Source organism: Panicum virgatum, chromosome 4K (assembly GCF_016808335.1).
Source record: "Panicum virgatum strain AP13 chromosome 4K, P.virgatum_v5, whole genome shotgun sequence".
NCBI lineage: Eukaryota > Viridiplantae > Streptophyta > Magnoliopsida > Poales > Poaceae > Panicum > Panicum virgatum.
This window is the reverse complement of record NC_053139.1, coordinates 5,760,947-5,774,413: the sequence shown is the minus strand read 5'-3', so window position 1 is coordinate 5,774,413 and position 13,467 is coordinate 5,760,947. Positions and strand designations below refer to the sequence as shown.

The 13,467-nt window shown below is 50.6% G+C and overlaps 1 protein-coding gene and 1 pseudogene across 2 annotated transcripts; one reads left to right on the top strand and one right to left on the bottom strand.

Annotated features, from left to right (window-relative positions):
* Positions 1 to 371: 371 nt before the first annotated feature.
* Positions 372 to 10,609, top strand: LOC120701810 (annotated as a pseudogene). The gene is made up of 9 exons (XR_005686283.1): positions 372 to 1,024; positions 1,101 to 1,205; positions 7,390 to 7,639; positions 7,731 to 7,793; positions 8,333 to 8,407; positions 8,485 to 8,723; positions 9,109 to 9,471; positions 9,572 to 9,805; positions 10,007 to 10,609. The product of XR_005686283.1 is annotated as a fanconi-associated nuclease 1 homolog (transcript).
* Positions 10,610 to 10,869: 260 nt separating this feature from the next.
* On the bottom strand, positions 10,870 to 13,407 carry LOC120702757. Its single transcript, XM_039986682.1, has 5 exons — positions 13,171 to 13,407; positions 12,991 to 13,064; positions 12,799 to 12,902; positions 12,606 to 12,674; positions 10,870 to 11,521 (listed from the first exon to the last, which is right to left on the bottom strand). Exons 1-5 carry the CDS (start codon positions 13,242 to 13,244, stop codon positions 11,258 to 11,260), a joined length of 585 nt encoding a protein of 194 aa, XP_039842616.1. The 5' UTR covers positions 13,245 to 13,407; the 3' UTR covers positions 10,870 to 11,257.
* Positions 13,408 to 13,467: the final 60 nt, after the last annotated feature.

Here is a 13,467-nt window from a genome sequence, read left to right as displayed (position 1 = left end):
CAAAAACTCATTCTAAGACTAACGAGGAGCAATGCTAATTTTACTTCCACTTGCGTTACGTATGTAGAATTGTAGATAAAAAATATTCCCAACTATATAAAACACAAACAAAAGTGTAACTTGCAGATCTACTGCTACTTGAAAAATGACCATTACCCGTCCCGTCTTAGTAAAAAACAGTGTGAAAACTGAGGAACGGAATCATCTGAGCTGGCTTTGGTAAGCTCCAGGGTGCACTCCAGTACCCCACCAGGCCACCACCCCCCTGCCCACTGCACCATCAAAACCGCTGCTACCCGCGGCGGCGGGAAAACGCCAGAAGCCCAACCCGCGCGTTCACACCGCGGCCCGCAAAGCCCGCGCCGCGACGCCGACGCGACCACCGACCAGTTCGCTCCAGCAGCCCTCGCCTCGCGCCGCACCAGCCCAAGGAAAGGAGCGCCCATTCCTTCCCGCTCCCGCCCCCCGGTCGCGCGCCGCCACCTCTGCGCCTCCCCAGCGGCCATGCTCACCGGGCGGGAGAGCCTGGTCCGCCTCATCGGCCGGCGCCGCCGCTCCCCTCTCCCGGCCTCGCTCGCCGCCGTCCTATCCCCTTCCTCACCGTTCCCTGCCGCATCCACCGCTCAGGTTGAAAGTCAAACCCCGCCGCCCCGAACCCCGTTCGCTGGATATTGACATTGAGGGCTCAAAGGCTGGAGCTTCTGTCTCATCACCTGGTTGTTTGAATGGCTCACTTGGCATTTCTAAGATGATTGGTACCTATGTACCTTCAAATACTCTCTTGCCAAATGTTAAGGATGCTGTAAGTAACGTTCCAGTGGAACCCTGCTCTTCTAGCATGCTTCCAACAGTGGCAACCTCTTGCAGTATTGATGCATGTGCAGAATTGGATTCTAGCACCATTATAGCAGTTGACACCGTCATAGTTGGCCGGAGGTTCCATGAGAACATTGAATTGAGAGAAGATGCAGGCATTACTTTTCAGAGAGATCCTCAGAATGCTAAGGACTCTGATGCTATAAAGGTTTCCATCTTTTCCAACTAAAAAAATATATGGTAATACCCTCCATGTAGTGCATTTTTCTTAATATCATCAGTAGGTTCTTTATGCAGCGTCTGAATGCAAGGAGATGCTTGGATATTTGCCTCGAGAGCTTGCTAAAGTTTTGGCTCCTCTAATGGACAGACAGTATGTTGAATGCGAGGTGAAGTTCTCTTATTATTTTGCTAGAATGTTGTAGGATAGCCTGCTGCCACTAGTTTTTGTTGTTGATTAGACATATGCAGGCGGCTTTTAATACTTAATGCACTGCACTATGCTGACAAAACTCCATCTATTACTATCTCTTGAAACTTCCTTTTAGTTAACAAAGTAAACATTTAGGGAACATATTAGGTGCAAACCAACTCCTTTGCGCAAACCGTGCAAACTTCAATTTGGGCCACCGGATCAACATCCAAGGGGGTGCGCATAGTAGTTTCTCTGTAAGATCTCACCCAATGCAATCTGAACGGATGCTAGCTGATGGTACTGAACACAATTAATCAATTTTCAATAATCCTCTGTGAATTATCATTTAAGTGCTGCATTCACAGGCTGATCACCTCTAAACTCCAGTAATATTACTTTATATATTTGTGCCAGGCACTTTTGGCTACTTCTAAGACCCAACAGTTGTACAAAAAAAAGATATAGGACAGTTACTGTGCTTCATCTTTGTAAATGCAAGCAATGATCCACTTGATTGTATCGATAATTATGTGAGATGACGGGATCAATGACTATAATTTCTTTATGCTTATTTGGTTTAGTGGTATGTTTGATAGTAGAGCAGTTTAGTGAGTTTCTTTCAAACTAGAGAGCATTAGTGTTGGTGTATATGTGAACCCATGTATAGAGGCCCATCTAGAGGCCCATGTATAGGATCTATATATCCTACCCTTATAGGATTTGGAGGAATACAAGTCATTATTCTCTCCTACATGGTATCAGCTCGCTCCTCCTCTCTACCTCTCTTCCTCTAGCCGCTGCCGCCGCCGGCACCATGGCCAGCCGGCCGCCGGCGCCGCCCCTCCCTTCCCTCTCCTCCTTCCCTCCCCTTTCTTCCTTTCCCGGCGGCAAATCCCCTGCCTCTGCGTGGATCCCGGCCGCCGACTGCTCCTCTGTTCTGGGCGCCCCCTCCTCTGCTCTGGGAGCCCCGCAGGCGCTCTACGCCGCCGTCGCGCTGGCTCCAGCCGCGGGCGGGCTCCCTCTCGGCGCGGGTCCTGCCTCCTCTGCTCCAGCCTGGGATCAGGGCGCCGCCACCCCCTACGTTGCCGGCGCAGACTCTGTGCGGCCGCACTACGCCGTTGCGCTAGCTGCCGCCACCAGCGCGGGTCCGGCCGGCGCGGGCGCCCTCGCGTCTCCTGCGCCCCCTGCGATCTTCGCGGTCACCGCCCCTGCGACTCCCGCGGGCACGGCCGGCGCAGCCCCCGCGGCCCCTGCGCCCCACGCGACCTTCGCGGAAGCGGCTTGCGCGGGCGCGGGTGTGGCCGGCGCGGCCTGCCCCGCGGCCTTCGCGGCCCCGCCCTTGCGGCTCCCGCGGGCGCCCCCGTGGCCCCTGCGCCTCCCACGGATCCCGCGGTCCTTGCGGCCCCCGCGTCGCATCCCGCGGCCGCCCCCGTGGACCCTGCGGCTGCTGCCACTGCCGCCGCTGCCTATGCGCGCGCGGCTGGCGCATGTAGCCCTCCTCCTCCCTGGCGCGGCGTGCCCCCTGCGGCACCCGCGGCCGGTGCGGGCGTGTTGCCGCTGCTGCCGCTGCCGCAGCTGTCCATGCGCGCGCGGCTGGCGCAGGTGGCCCTCCTCCTCCCCGGCGCGGACTGGGTATGCCCCCCGGCGGACGCGCCGTTCGCCGCCGCCGCCCTCCGCAGAAAGGAGCCCCTCGTCGCCGCCGCGACCCTCCTCGCCGCCAAGTCCGAGGCTGTGGCGGCCCAGGAGCGGGTCCGCGCGGCTGCCCTTGCTTGGAGCGCGAGCGCTCCGCTCCGCGGCCGATGCTCTCACTCGTCGGGTCGCCGAGGCGGTTGTCCCGCCCGTCGTCCCCTTCACCGAGCACGCGCACCTCAATGCCTACGAGCGCGCGCAGGAGGTGCTGCGGGACCTCGAGACCAAGCTTGTCCAGGCCGCGCGGGCGCAGGCCGCCGTCGCGCCCGCAGCGCACGCCTCGCAGGCTGTCGCACCCGCCGCGCACGACGCGTAGGCCGCGCGCGCCGCCGCCTCCCTTGCCGCCGCGCAGGCCGTCGCTCCTAGGGACCCCGCGCGGGCCGCTGCCTCTGCTGTGCCGCCCCTTCCTGCGCCCGCGACGGCCGCGCTGGTCACGGTGCGCGTGCCCGCACCCGCGTGGCCTGTGTTCGGTATGCCCCCCTGCGGTCGCGCCGTTCTGGACCCCGCCCGCTCAGCCCAGCCAGCAGCCGACCTGGCCTGGGGGTGGGACCAGGCCGCACTGGCGCAGTCCTTTAGCGCCATGGGGCGGACGCCGCCGGTCAGCACCGAGTGGATCGCCGACTCAGGTGCCTCCTTCCACATCCCCCCAGATGCCGGTTTTCTCTCTTCTGTCCGACCTCCACACCCCTCTTGTCCTTCTTACATCATGGTTGGTGATGGGTCTTGCCTTCCTGTCACCGCCGTGGGTTCTGCTCCTGGCTCTTTTCGTCTTCCCAATGTCCTTGTTGCTCCTCAGATGATTCATAACCTTCTTTCCATTCGTCAGTTTACAGCTAACAATTCTTGTTCCATCGAGTTTGATTCTTCTGGCCTCACTGTAAAGAATTCGGTCTTCCGTCGTCCGCTACTCCGGTGTGACAGCACGGGGCCCCTTTACACCCTTCGCCTTCCTTCTTCCGCTGCACCACTCTCGCCTTCTTCTTCGCCCTGGCCGTCTTGGTCTGCCGCTTTTGCCGCGACGCCGTCTTCCACCACCTGGCACCGCCGTCTTGGTCACCCTGGCCGCGACGTTCTGGTTCAGCTCAGTCGTAGTACCGATGTTCCTGGTACTAGGGCTCCTGCTGAGCCCCTCTGCCATGCGTGCCAGCTCGGTCGTCATGTTCGGCTCCCTTTTTCTTCTTCTTCGCATGCGATGCATGCATTTGATCTTGTTCACTGTGACCTGTGGACCTCTCCTGTTCTTAGTCTTTCTGGCTATAAGTACTATCTGGTGGTGGTCGATGATTTCTCGCACTACTCTTCGACGTTTCCTTTGCGCGCCAAGTCTGAGACCTTTCCCACCCTCCTCCACTTCTTTGCCTGGGTGTCCACTCAGTTCGGCCTCACCGTTAAGGCTGTCCAGTGTGACAACGGGCGGGAGTTCGACAACTCCACCTCCCGTTCTTTCTTCCTCTCTCGGGGTGTTCAGCTGCGTATGTCTTGTCCGTATACCTCTCCTTAGAATGGCAAGGCTGGGCGGATGATTCGCACGACAAACGATGTCGTGCGCACCCTTCTGATTCAGGCCTCTCTGCCCCCGCGCTTCTGGGCTGAGAGCCTCCACACCGCCACCTACTTGCTCAATCGTCTTCCGTCCACTGCTTCTCCTGCTCCCACTCCACACCACGCGCTTTTCGGTACCCCTCCTCGCTACGATCACCTTCGGGTCTCCGGGTGTGCGTGTTACCCTAACACCTCCGCCACTGCTCCTCACAAGCTGGCGCCCCGCTCGATTCGTTGTGTGTTCTTTGGTTACTCCCCTGACCACAAGGGGTACCGATGCTTTAACCTCACCTCTCACCGCGTCCTGATCTCCCGACACGTCGTGTTTGACGAGTCGGATTTCCCTTACTCCACCTCCTCCACACCTTCTCCTGACCCCGAGCTGGAGTATGTGTTTCCGACTGACCCGGTGGTTCAACCACCTTTTTCTGTCTGTCCTTTCCCTGCAGGTTTTCCCGGTACACCGGCACCGTTCCCGGTGATCCCTGCGGCGCTGAGCGCGGACCCGGTGCCCGCAGTCGCGCCACGCGTGGCCCCCAGACCTCTGATCGTGCCGCGCGCGGACCCGGTGTCTCCTGCTGCGCCGCGCGCAGCCTCGGTGTCTCCTGCTACGCCACGTGCGGCCCTGGTGCCTTCCCCTGCACCTGCGCGGTACGCTCAGCCGGTGCAGGTGTACCGGCGTCGTTCGGCGCCGACACCGGCGCCGCCGCGGTACGCTGAGCCGGTGCAGGTATACCGGCGTCGTTCGATGCCGACACCGACGCCGCCTCCTGCTCCGGAGGCTCCTGCGACGCCTCCACCGGAGCCGTCGCCGCCGCCGCCTCCACCGGCTCCCTCCTACATGGTGACTCGGCGGATGGCGTCTCAGGCTGTGACTCTCTCCGCCATCGAGGGAGAGCCGCGGGTCTCTCCGGTACCCTCCTCTGTCCGCGACGCCTTGGCGGGGGCGTCGCACGATGGAAGAGGAGTACGTGGCTCTTCTTGCCAACCAGACGTGGGACCTCGTGCCGCGTCCGTCTGGTTGCAATGTGGTGACTGGCAAGTGGATCTGGACGCATAAGCGTCGGGCTGATGGCACACTGGAGCGCTACAAGGCTTGCTGGGTTCTCCAGGGGTTCACTCAGCGAACTGATGTGGATTATGTTGAGACCTTTAGCCCAATGGTGAAGCCTGCTACTGTGCGCACGGTCCTTTCGCTTGCGCTCTCGCGCTCCTGGCCTGTGCACCAGCTGGACGTGAAGAATGTATTTCTTCACGGCACTCTGTCTACTGCTCTCAGCCAGCGGGATTTGTGGATTCGAGTCGTCCGAATATGGTCTGCCGACTCAACAAGTCTCTATATGGTCTGAAGTAGGCTCCTCGGACTTAGTACTCTCGGTTCGCCACGTTCTTGCTGACATTGGGGTTCACCGAGGCCAAGTCTGACACGTCTCTCTTCATCTACAGCCGTGGGGATGAGACTGCATATCTGCTGTTCTATGTCGATGACATTGTGCTCACAACCTCCAGTCAGCAGTTGCTTCAGAGTGTCATCTCCTCTCTGCAGCAGGAGTTTGCTATGAAGGATCTGGGTCAACCCCACCACTTCTTGGGCGTCACTGTTGAGCCTCGCTCGTCTTGTCTTCTCCTTCACCAGCGGCAGTATGCACTCGATATTCTGGAGCGGGCTGGGATGACTGATTGCAAGCCCTGCTCCACTCCTGTCGACACTCAGGCGAAGCTGTCTGCTGATCTGGGTGATCCGGTGGCTGATCCTACTGCCTACCGGAGTTTGGCTGGCGCTTTGCAGTACCTCACCTTCACCAGGCCGGACCTCACCTACGCTGTTCGGTAGGTCTGTCTCCATATGCATGATCCCCGGGAGTCACACCTTACTGCGCTGAAGCGTCTCCTCCGCTACGTCCGTGGCACTGTGGACCTCGGCCTGGTGCTTCACCGCTCGTCCTCTGCTGAGCTGGTGGTCTACACTGACGCTGACTGGGCTGGCTTCCCGGACTCTCGTCGCTCCACTTCCGGCTACGCCGTCTTCTTGGGTGGCAACCTAGTCTCCTGGTCATCCAAGCGGCAGCCGGTTGTCTCCCGCTCCAGTGCTGAGGCGGAGTACCGGGCTGTCGCTAACGGCGTGGCGGAGGCGTCCTGACTACGACAGCTCTTGGCGGAGCTCCACAGCCCGCTCGCCAAGAGCACGCTCGTCTACTGCGACAACGTCAGCGCCGTGTATCTCTCCACCAACCCCATCCAACATTAGCGGACGAAGCATGTGGAGATCGACCTACACTTCGTGCGCGACAGAGTCGCCATCGGCGATGTTCGGGTACTACATGTCCCGACTACCTCCCAATTTGCTGACATCTTCACCAAGGGACTGTCCTCCTCGACCTTCTCGGAGTTTCGCTTCAGCCTCAACGTAGCCGGTGGCTAGTTGTGGTTGCGGGGGGGGGGGGGGGGGTATTTGCCCTTTGTACTCTATTTTTACTCTCTTCTTGTCCAGTCTTGAACACCGCTGCGCCGGTAGTTCAGACTGCGGGGGGCGGGGGGGGGGTGTTGGCTTTCTTGTTGTCCAGTCTTGAACACCGCTGTGCCGATTGTTCAGACTGCGTGGGGGGGTGTTGGTGTATATGTGCGCCCATGTATAGAGGTCCATGTATATGATTTATATATCCCACCCTTCTAGGGTTTGGAGGAATACAAGCCATTATTCTCTCCTGCAATTAGATCTGCCCTGTCTCAGTTAACAGACCATAAAAAAACTTATATACCAGCTTTTCTGATGATATTAATCACTCAGCCTGCTATAGGAAAGATGTAAGATTTCTGCTCCAACTTTGCCTAGGTCTTTGATTATCCATTTCTATTTTGCAGATAGGATTTTCATAGTAAGTAAACAGCCATTCAGCTGCTGACGCTTCGTTATGTTTTCTTATTAGGGATATGTGGTTGGTTTGCCTGAACAACAGCTTGGCAATGTTCCCATCCAGATTACTGTCCAGAAATATCAGAGAAATGATGATCCAAAGTATTTGCAATCCTTATGGGAAAAGTTTATCAGCACCATTAAAAGTGAAAATTTTCAGCAACCTACAAGTGCAAGATACCAGAAAAATTTTAATTTGATGATATCGGATGTCATTGCCAACCATACGCATGTTTTTAGTGATATAGAGAAATCATTTTTAGGTTGTTTATTTTTTCTTCCTCTCTCACTTAGTTCTTTAATTTCTCATTGAAAATGTCTTAATTGATTACTATATACTATGTCATTTAACAGCTTCTTTTAAGTCGTTGTCAGATGACGGGCAATGCCTTTTTGTAAGGATTTACACTCGAAAAGGTTAGCTTTCCTGCCAAACAGTGATAGGTAAAATTTTGATTGGTTCCTTTCTTCACCTTGCATATGCTCATACCTCAAAGTAGATTCTTATTAAATGCACTTGAGCAAGTATAGGGGATGAACGACATACAATCAGCAGCACTAATTTATCAAAGGGAACCTTCCTCCACTTAATTTTCCCATTCTGGGCATTTTTGGAAAGAACATTCCCATCCCTGCACTCTCAAATATTTTCTACATCTTATTTTATTCTCATTGAAGTGATAAGGTTGTCAAGATTGATTCATAGGACTCAGGGCTTTCACATTTGAGATGCCACTGCTTGTCTGCTGGGCGTCGCAATGATGTCCTGACTTTGTTACAAGTTCTTTAACAGAAGCGATTCATAATCAAGTAATCAACTGATCAAGCTTAGGGCATGTGTAGCTTTAGTAGCTTGACTAAAATTATTAAAATGGAGCCTCTTACTGAAGAAATATTTTTGAAATAAGACTTACTGAACAACTAACCTTGCACTTACCTAACTAATTTTTTCACAGGGCCATGGTTCCGAAAGAGCACCATCTCGTATCGTGAGATATTAGATCAGGAGCATGCCGCAATGGAGCTGAATTGTAATAACCTGGCATCTAAATTTTGCTTGCTATTGTGCCTTTAGCTTGTCGAATTGAGAAACTGTTTCTCTATACAGTGGCAGGTTATATCGACATGCTTTCTTGCACAGTTGATTCATCAGAATATGATATGGAGGAGATTCTTGATGTTTTAAGTGTTCCTGAAATAAAAGAAATTCTAAAGGAGTTTCAGAAGGTTTACAATCCCGTCTTCAATACCTTTTATCATCACTACCCGTACACTGTTTGCCTCTTGATTAAATAGTCATATCCAGGATTTCTGAAGTGGCATTCTTATGCTATTAGCCTATTACTTTGATCAGTCGATATATTGTTTGTCTGAGGTTTCAGCCGCTGCCCAAGCATTGGCCCCCCTGAAAGGTTGTTTTGAAGAATCACCATTTGTTCATAAGTTATCACTTTGGAAGCGCCTGAAACCTTATAACTTAGGATTTCATATTAGCACATATTTTTTGAATACTTATGAACAAATGTATCCTAAGCGCCTGAGGTATTCAAATTTGGATGAACTGGAAACCTTAAGCACACTAGAATTCTTTTTCCCTTAGGGTTGTGTTGACATGCCTTCTGGCTCGTGCTACATATTGGGATGCTTTAGTGATGTATCTGGTAGATATATGAGCATTTGACACAAGCACAAGTACAAATGGCAGTTGGTTGTGCATACATTTTTCTGTTAAAGGGATCATCAAGTTCTTTCTCCAGAAAGCATCTTGGCCATTTTGTTATTCTCTGGGGATCTGGACTTCATGCCAACTGAAATTTATAGGTATGAAGATGCAATCAGGATTCTAAAGATACTACTCAGTAAAATTGCTTGTGATAGACGGCGAGGGTATTGGACACTGAGGCTGTCTGTTGATTTGGAGCATATGGGTCGTCCAAATGAGAGCCTTTCCATAGCTGGAGGAGGAGTAATTGATCCATGGGTTCGTGCTGGTTCAAAGTTCGCGCTGCAAAGGAGAGTGCTGCGTTTAAGCAAACCTCCACGATGCTGGAAAATTCCCAGTTATGCCGATTATGTCAAAAGAAATATAAAAGAGGTACATATCACCCTGATTGTCATCAATGGCAAATTTCACCTTTTGGTCCACTTTATTTTTCATGCTAAACGATCTATGCTTGTTATGCTTCTATTATTAGGTGAATATTGAAGGAAGGCCATTAAATTGTGAGACAGGAACAAAGAATTTATTTTATGGTTATGATGGGGAACTTTGTGGGGTTGAGCAGTTGGCTTTACAATATTATGCTGATGAAGGTGGTGCTTGGCAAGGTACCCATTCAGAAGGTGGCATTTGGATGACTATCTTTGGCCTTCTGATGTGGGATGTAATGTTTTCGGACATACAAGATGTTTTCCAGTCTAAATTCCAGGTATATGAACTATGAACAACGCTTTTGTTTGTTGCCTTGCTGGTGGTGCACAATCATATTTTCTGCAAAGTCATCAGAACCTTGTAGTGGATTCTCATTAAATCCCTATTGATTTTGTGATAGATTGTTGAACCTTATCATAATCTTCTACATGTTCCTTATGCCACATTTCGGTGACTTGATTTGTGCATTCTTTTGCAGATGGCTCCCCTTGATCTGGAAACAGATGATTTCTACAAATCAAGAAAGGACCTTGCAGAATCCCAGCTGAAGAAGATACAAGATGGGATGGCTGAAGAGATGCTTATCAGTTCCTGGGAGCTGCATCAGGGGACATCCTGCCACGGCGTTAATTGGGACCGTCATTCCTTAACTGACTTACGGGCTGTTGTTGCATGCATTGGCGGCCATAGCTTGGCGTTGCTCCTCCGCCATCTAGCTGTTGATTACGGAAGCTGGTCTAGTGGAATGCCTGATCTACTGCTATGGCGTTTCCTTGATGAAAGAGGGGGAGGTGAGGTTAAACTTGTGGAGGTCAAAGGACCAAGGGACCAGCTGTCAGAGCAACAGCGTGCATGGATTCTTCTTCTCATGGATTTTGGATTTGATGTGGAAGTTTGCAAAGTAAGCCCAGTTGTTAAGCGGAGATAGCTCCCCTTTCAAAGTTGCACTTAGTGTAACAATTTCAATTTATTGATCATTTATGCATCAGATAAGCCTTTGATTAATTAGAAGAGCAAAACTGTAACATGTTAACAGTGACATTGTTTTTTTAATGTCAACAGTGACATTGTTTTTTTTAAATGTCAACAGTAACATTGTTGTGATGTGGTACAGAAGTAAAAACATTCTGGTCACTTATGTGGGCAGGGACGTTCTAACAAAGCTCTAGTTGGAAAGATTGGAACTATCAGTTTTCTTCAGGTTCTTATGGTAAGCTACCTGCTTATATGTTCTGAGATCTGTAACTGAGAACTGAGATCATTGGAAGCTGGCAATTGGTTACAGAGCAATTGCCTTGTTAGAATCTACCAAAACTATCCTGTATATGAGCTTTTGAAGTATTTCATAAACCAGCAGTTGCAACAGGCCACAAGATTTGATTCCACTAAATTCTAAAAAAAACATCAGACGAACAAAAAAAAGGTTCGAGAGGTGGCAAGGATAGTAAAGCATATCCTGTCCTTACGAAGGAACAGTTACAAGTTGGACTGCCACGATGACCTGAGACTGACAAGGTACAACAATATGCAAATTCCCAGCTTGCAAAGAAAGTAAGCTTTTGCAACCGCAAGTTTGCTTGATACTGATATATGAACTTCACTACCCACAGCGAGAACTCGATAAACAAAAGATGATAAAATTACAGATCATCCAATGTCGTGTACTGTTCAAAGGCCATCTTAAATATACTGGCTTTCGACCAGGCCTGGTGCTGCCTTTGGATCAGATCTAGAGGAATATGGCACTAAACGCCTCCTCCATTGCTCTCCTCTTACTCAATTCAATAGTCCATCCGCCTGCTCGTGCTGCTCTCTCCGCACGTAGTCTCCTGGTCTCCTCATCGTCTCCTTGAAGAGGATCTGACCGACCTCCGATTGGTTGGGGAGCCATACCCATGGGACGAGGCTGAGCCAGCCCGCCAGGGACAGCAGCAGGCGCATACTCGCCCTGAACTCCAGTCCCACCACTAATACCCTGGGAACTCCCAGCAGCCTGTTATATATTTCAAGAGCACCAAGTGTTGTCATTTATACCATAGCAATCTGTTTTTTTATCAGAATACCACAGCAATGTAAGCACAAAAAAAAGTTTAACCACACCAAATCAATGCAAACTTCTCTTTTTAAAGAAAAATAACAAAAGGAAAAATATAGCTTGCAGTAATTCTTTTACATGGGCATCAAACCAGATGAAACTGAACACGGCCATAAGGATGCAAAGTGAAGATGACAATAACATCCCTTTTGAAAACTTCATCTGTTGTCATGACACATGGTCAGAGAAATTACGCAGGCAAGGCAGTATCTAAAGATGCATGACATCGATGCAAACATGTACTATCCAAGGAGATAAAACACACATAATGAAGGTGGAGTGCAATTTCATACTTGGCTGAAACATAGTACCAAAGGATTCAGTTTGCTAATCACCAAATCATCCTCCAGCACAGGTAATAATTTTTCATCTAGACTAAACCATGCAGTCAATATTTGATTATACTAGCAATTACCAGAAAACATGTTGGTAGGATGCCAAGGTGATAAAATCTTAAAGTTAGCACTTCAGCAGTTATACCTTTTAATCACTACAATTTTCTGATGGCGTTTACTAGAAGTTTGCCTAGTTGAGCCATTAATGGTAGTGCCTGAATATTCTCCGTACAGGCAGCCCTCCTATGGGTAATAGGGGTGGTAACGGATCATATCCCTAGTGGTCTCTTTTGGCCCTTATATATTTTTAGCTCACAATTGTATAAGATTAGAGTCTGGCCCTTTTAAGGCCTGACCCTTTACCACCTCTACGGATTGCTGATGTAAGCACAATATCAGATATTCAGACCCCTAAGTTGAAGAAGACAATACATACTTTCAACAACAACAACAACAACATAGCCTTTTTTTCCCAAGCAAGTTGGGGTAGGCTAGAGATGAAACCCAAAAGAAATAAAGGTCATGATTCAGGCACATTGATAGATAGTCTCCAAGCGCTCCTATCCAAAGCTATCTCTTTAGAGATATTCCACAACCTCAAAATATTATTTCTCAGGAAACATATAATTTGAAAAATATATACTGACCGTATCATCAGCGTCGGTCTTTACAGGGTTCATTCTGCTTGCTTTTAGTGCAGCTGCAAGATCTTCAGCCTATAAATTGGCCATAAAGATAAACTGTTCTCAGTTAAGATATATCAATATGTTGAAGGCTAGAGTAAGAAATTTCAACTGGAATTCTGCTGCCTCCAGAGGATCATGGCAAATAAGAACACACCCTTTTCGCTCGGGACAAGAATATCTGCTCTGCATTTTCCTTCTGGTATCTTGCAATTTTAGCTTCAATCGCTTCGACATCTATCCCTTCGATCAGGTTGAAAGCTTCAAAAGGAAAATCAAGCCCTGCTAAGTTTTCCCAAATAGGTATGATTCACGAATGACAAATTTACAAATAGGACAAACAACCCACTCATATCCTCAACTTCTTCCAGATAATCGTTGTAGTCCTTCAGAGTAGGGAAATGATCCCGCGTCTTGTTGAATCTGAACCCAAATCCATACAAATAATCCGAGTTAGCAGCTTGAAAGAAAAAAAATCCATTTCTCCTTTGATATAGAGAACGGGAATTTTCCAGGCTATGGCGCGCACATGCTGGCTATCCTGCGGCGGATGGTCATCTCCTTTGCCCACGCGTTCCCCCCGCCGCCGGACACCACCACCATCTCTTCTCCGCCGCCTTGACCGCAGGATCAGCTGCCCCAATTCCCAAATGCCGAGGACTCGCGCCGCGGTGGGTTCGAGCTGGGAAGTGAGCAGGGTGGCTAGGGTTCGAGGGGGAGAGGAAGGGGAAGAAGCGTAGGCCTTGAACGGCAATTTGGGAGAAACGAAGAGGGTCTTCCGACAAATAACTTGTTTCAGTCGATCTGAGCCGTCTGGTGCCGATCG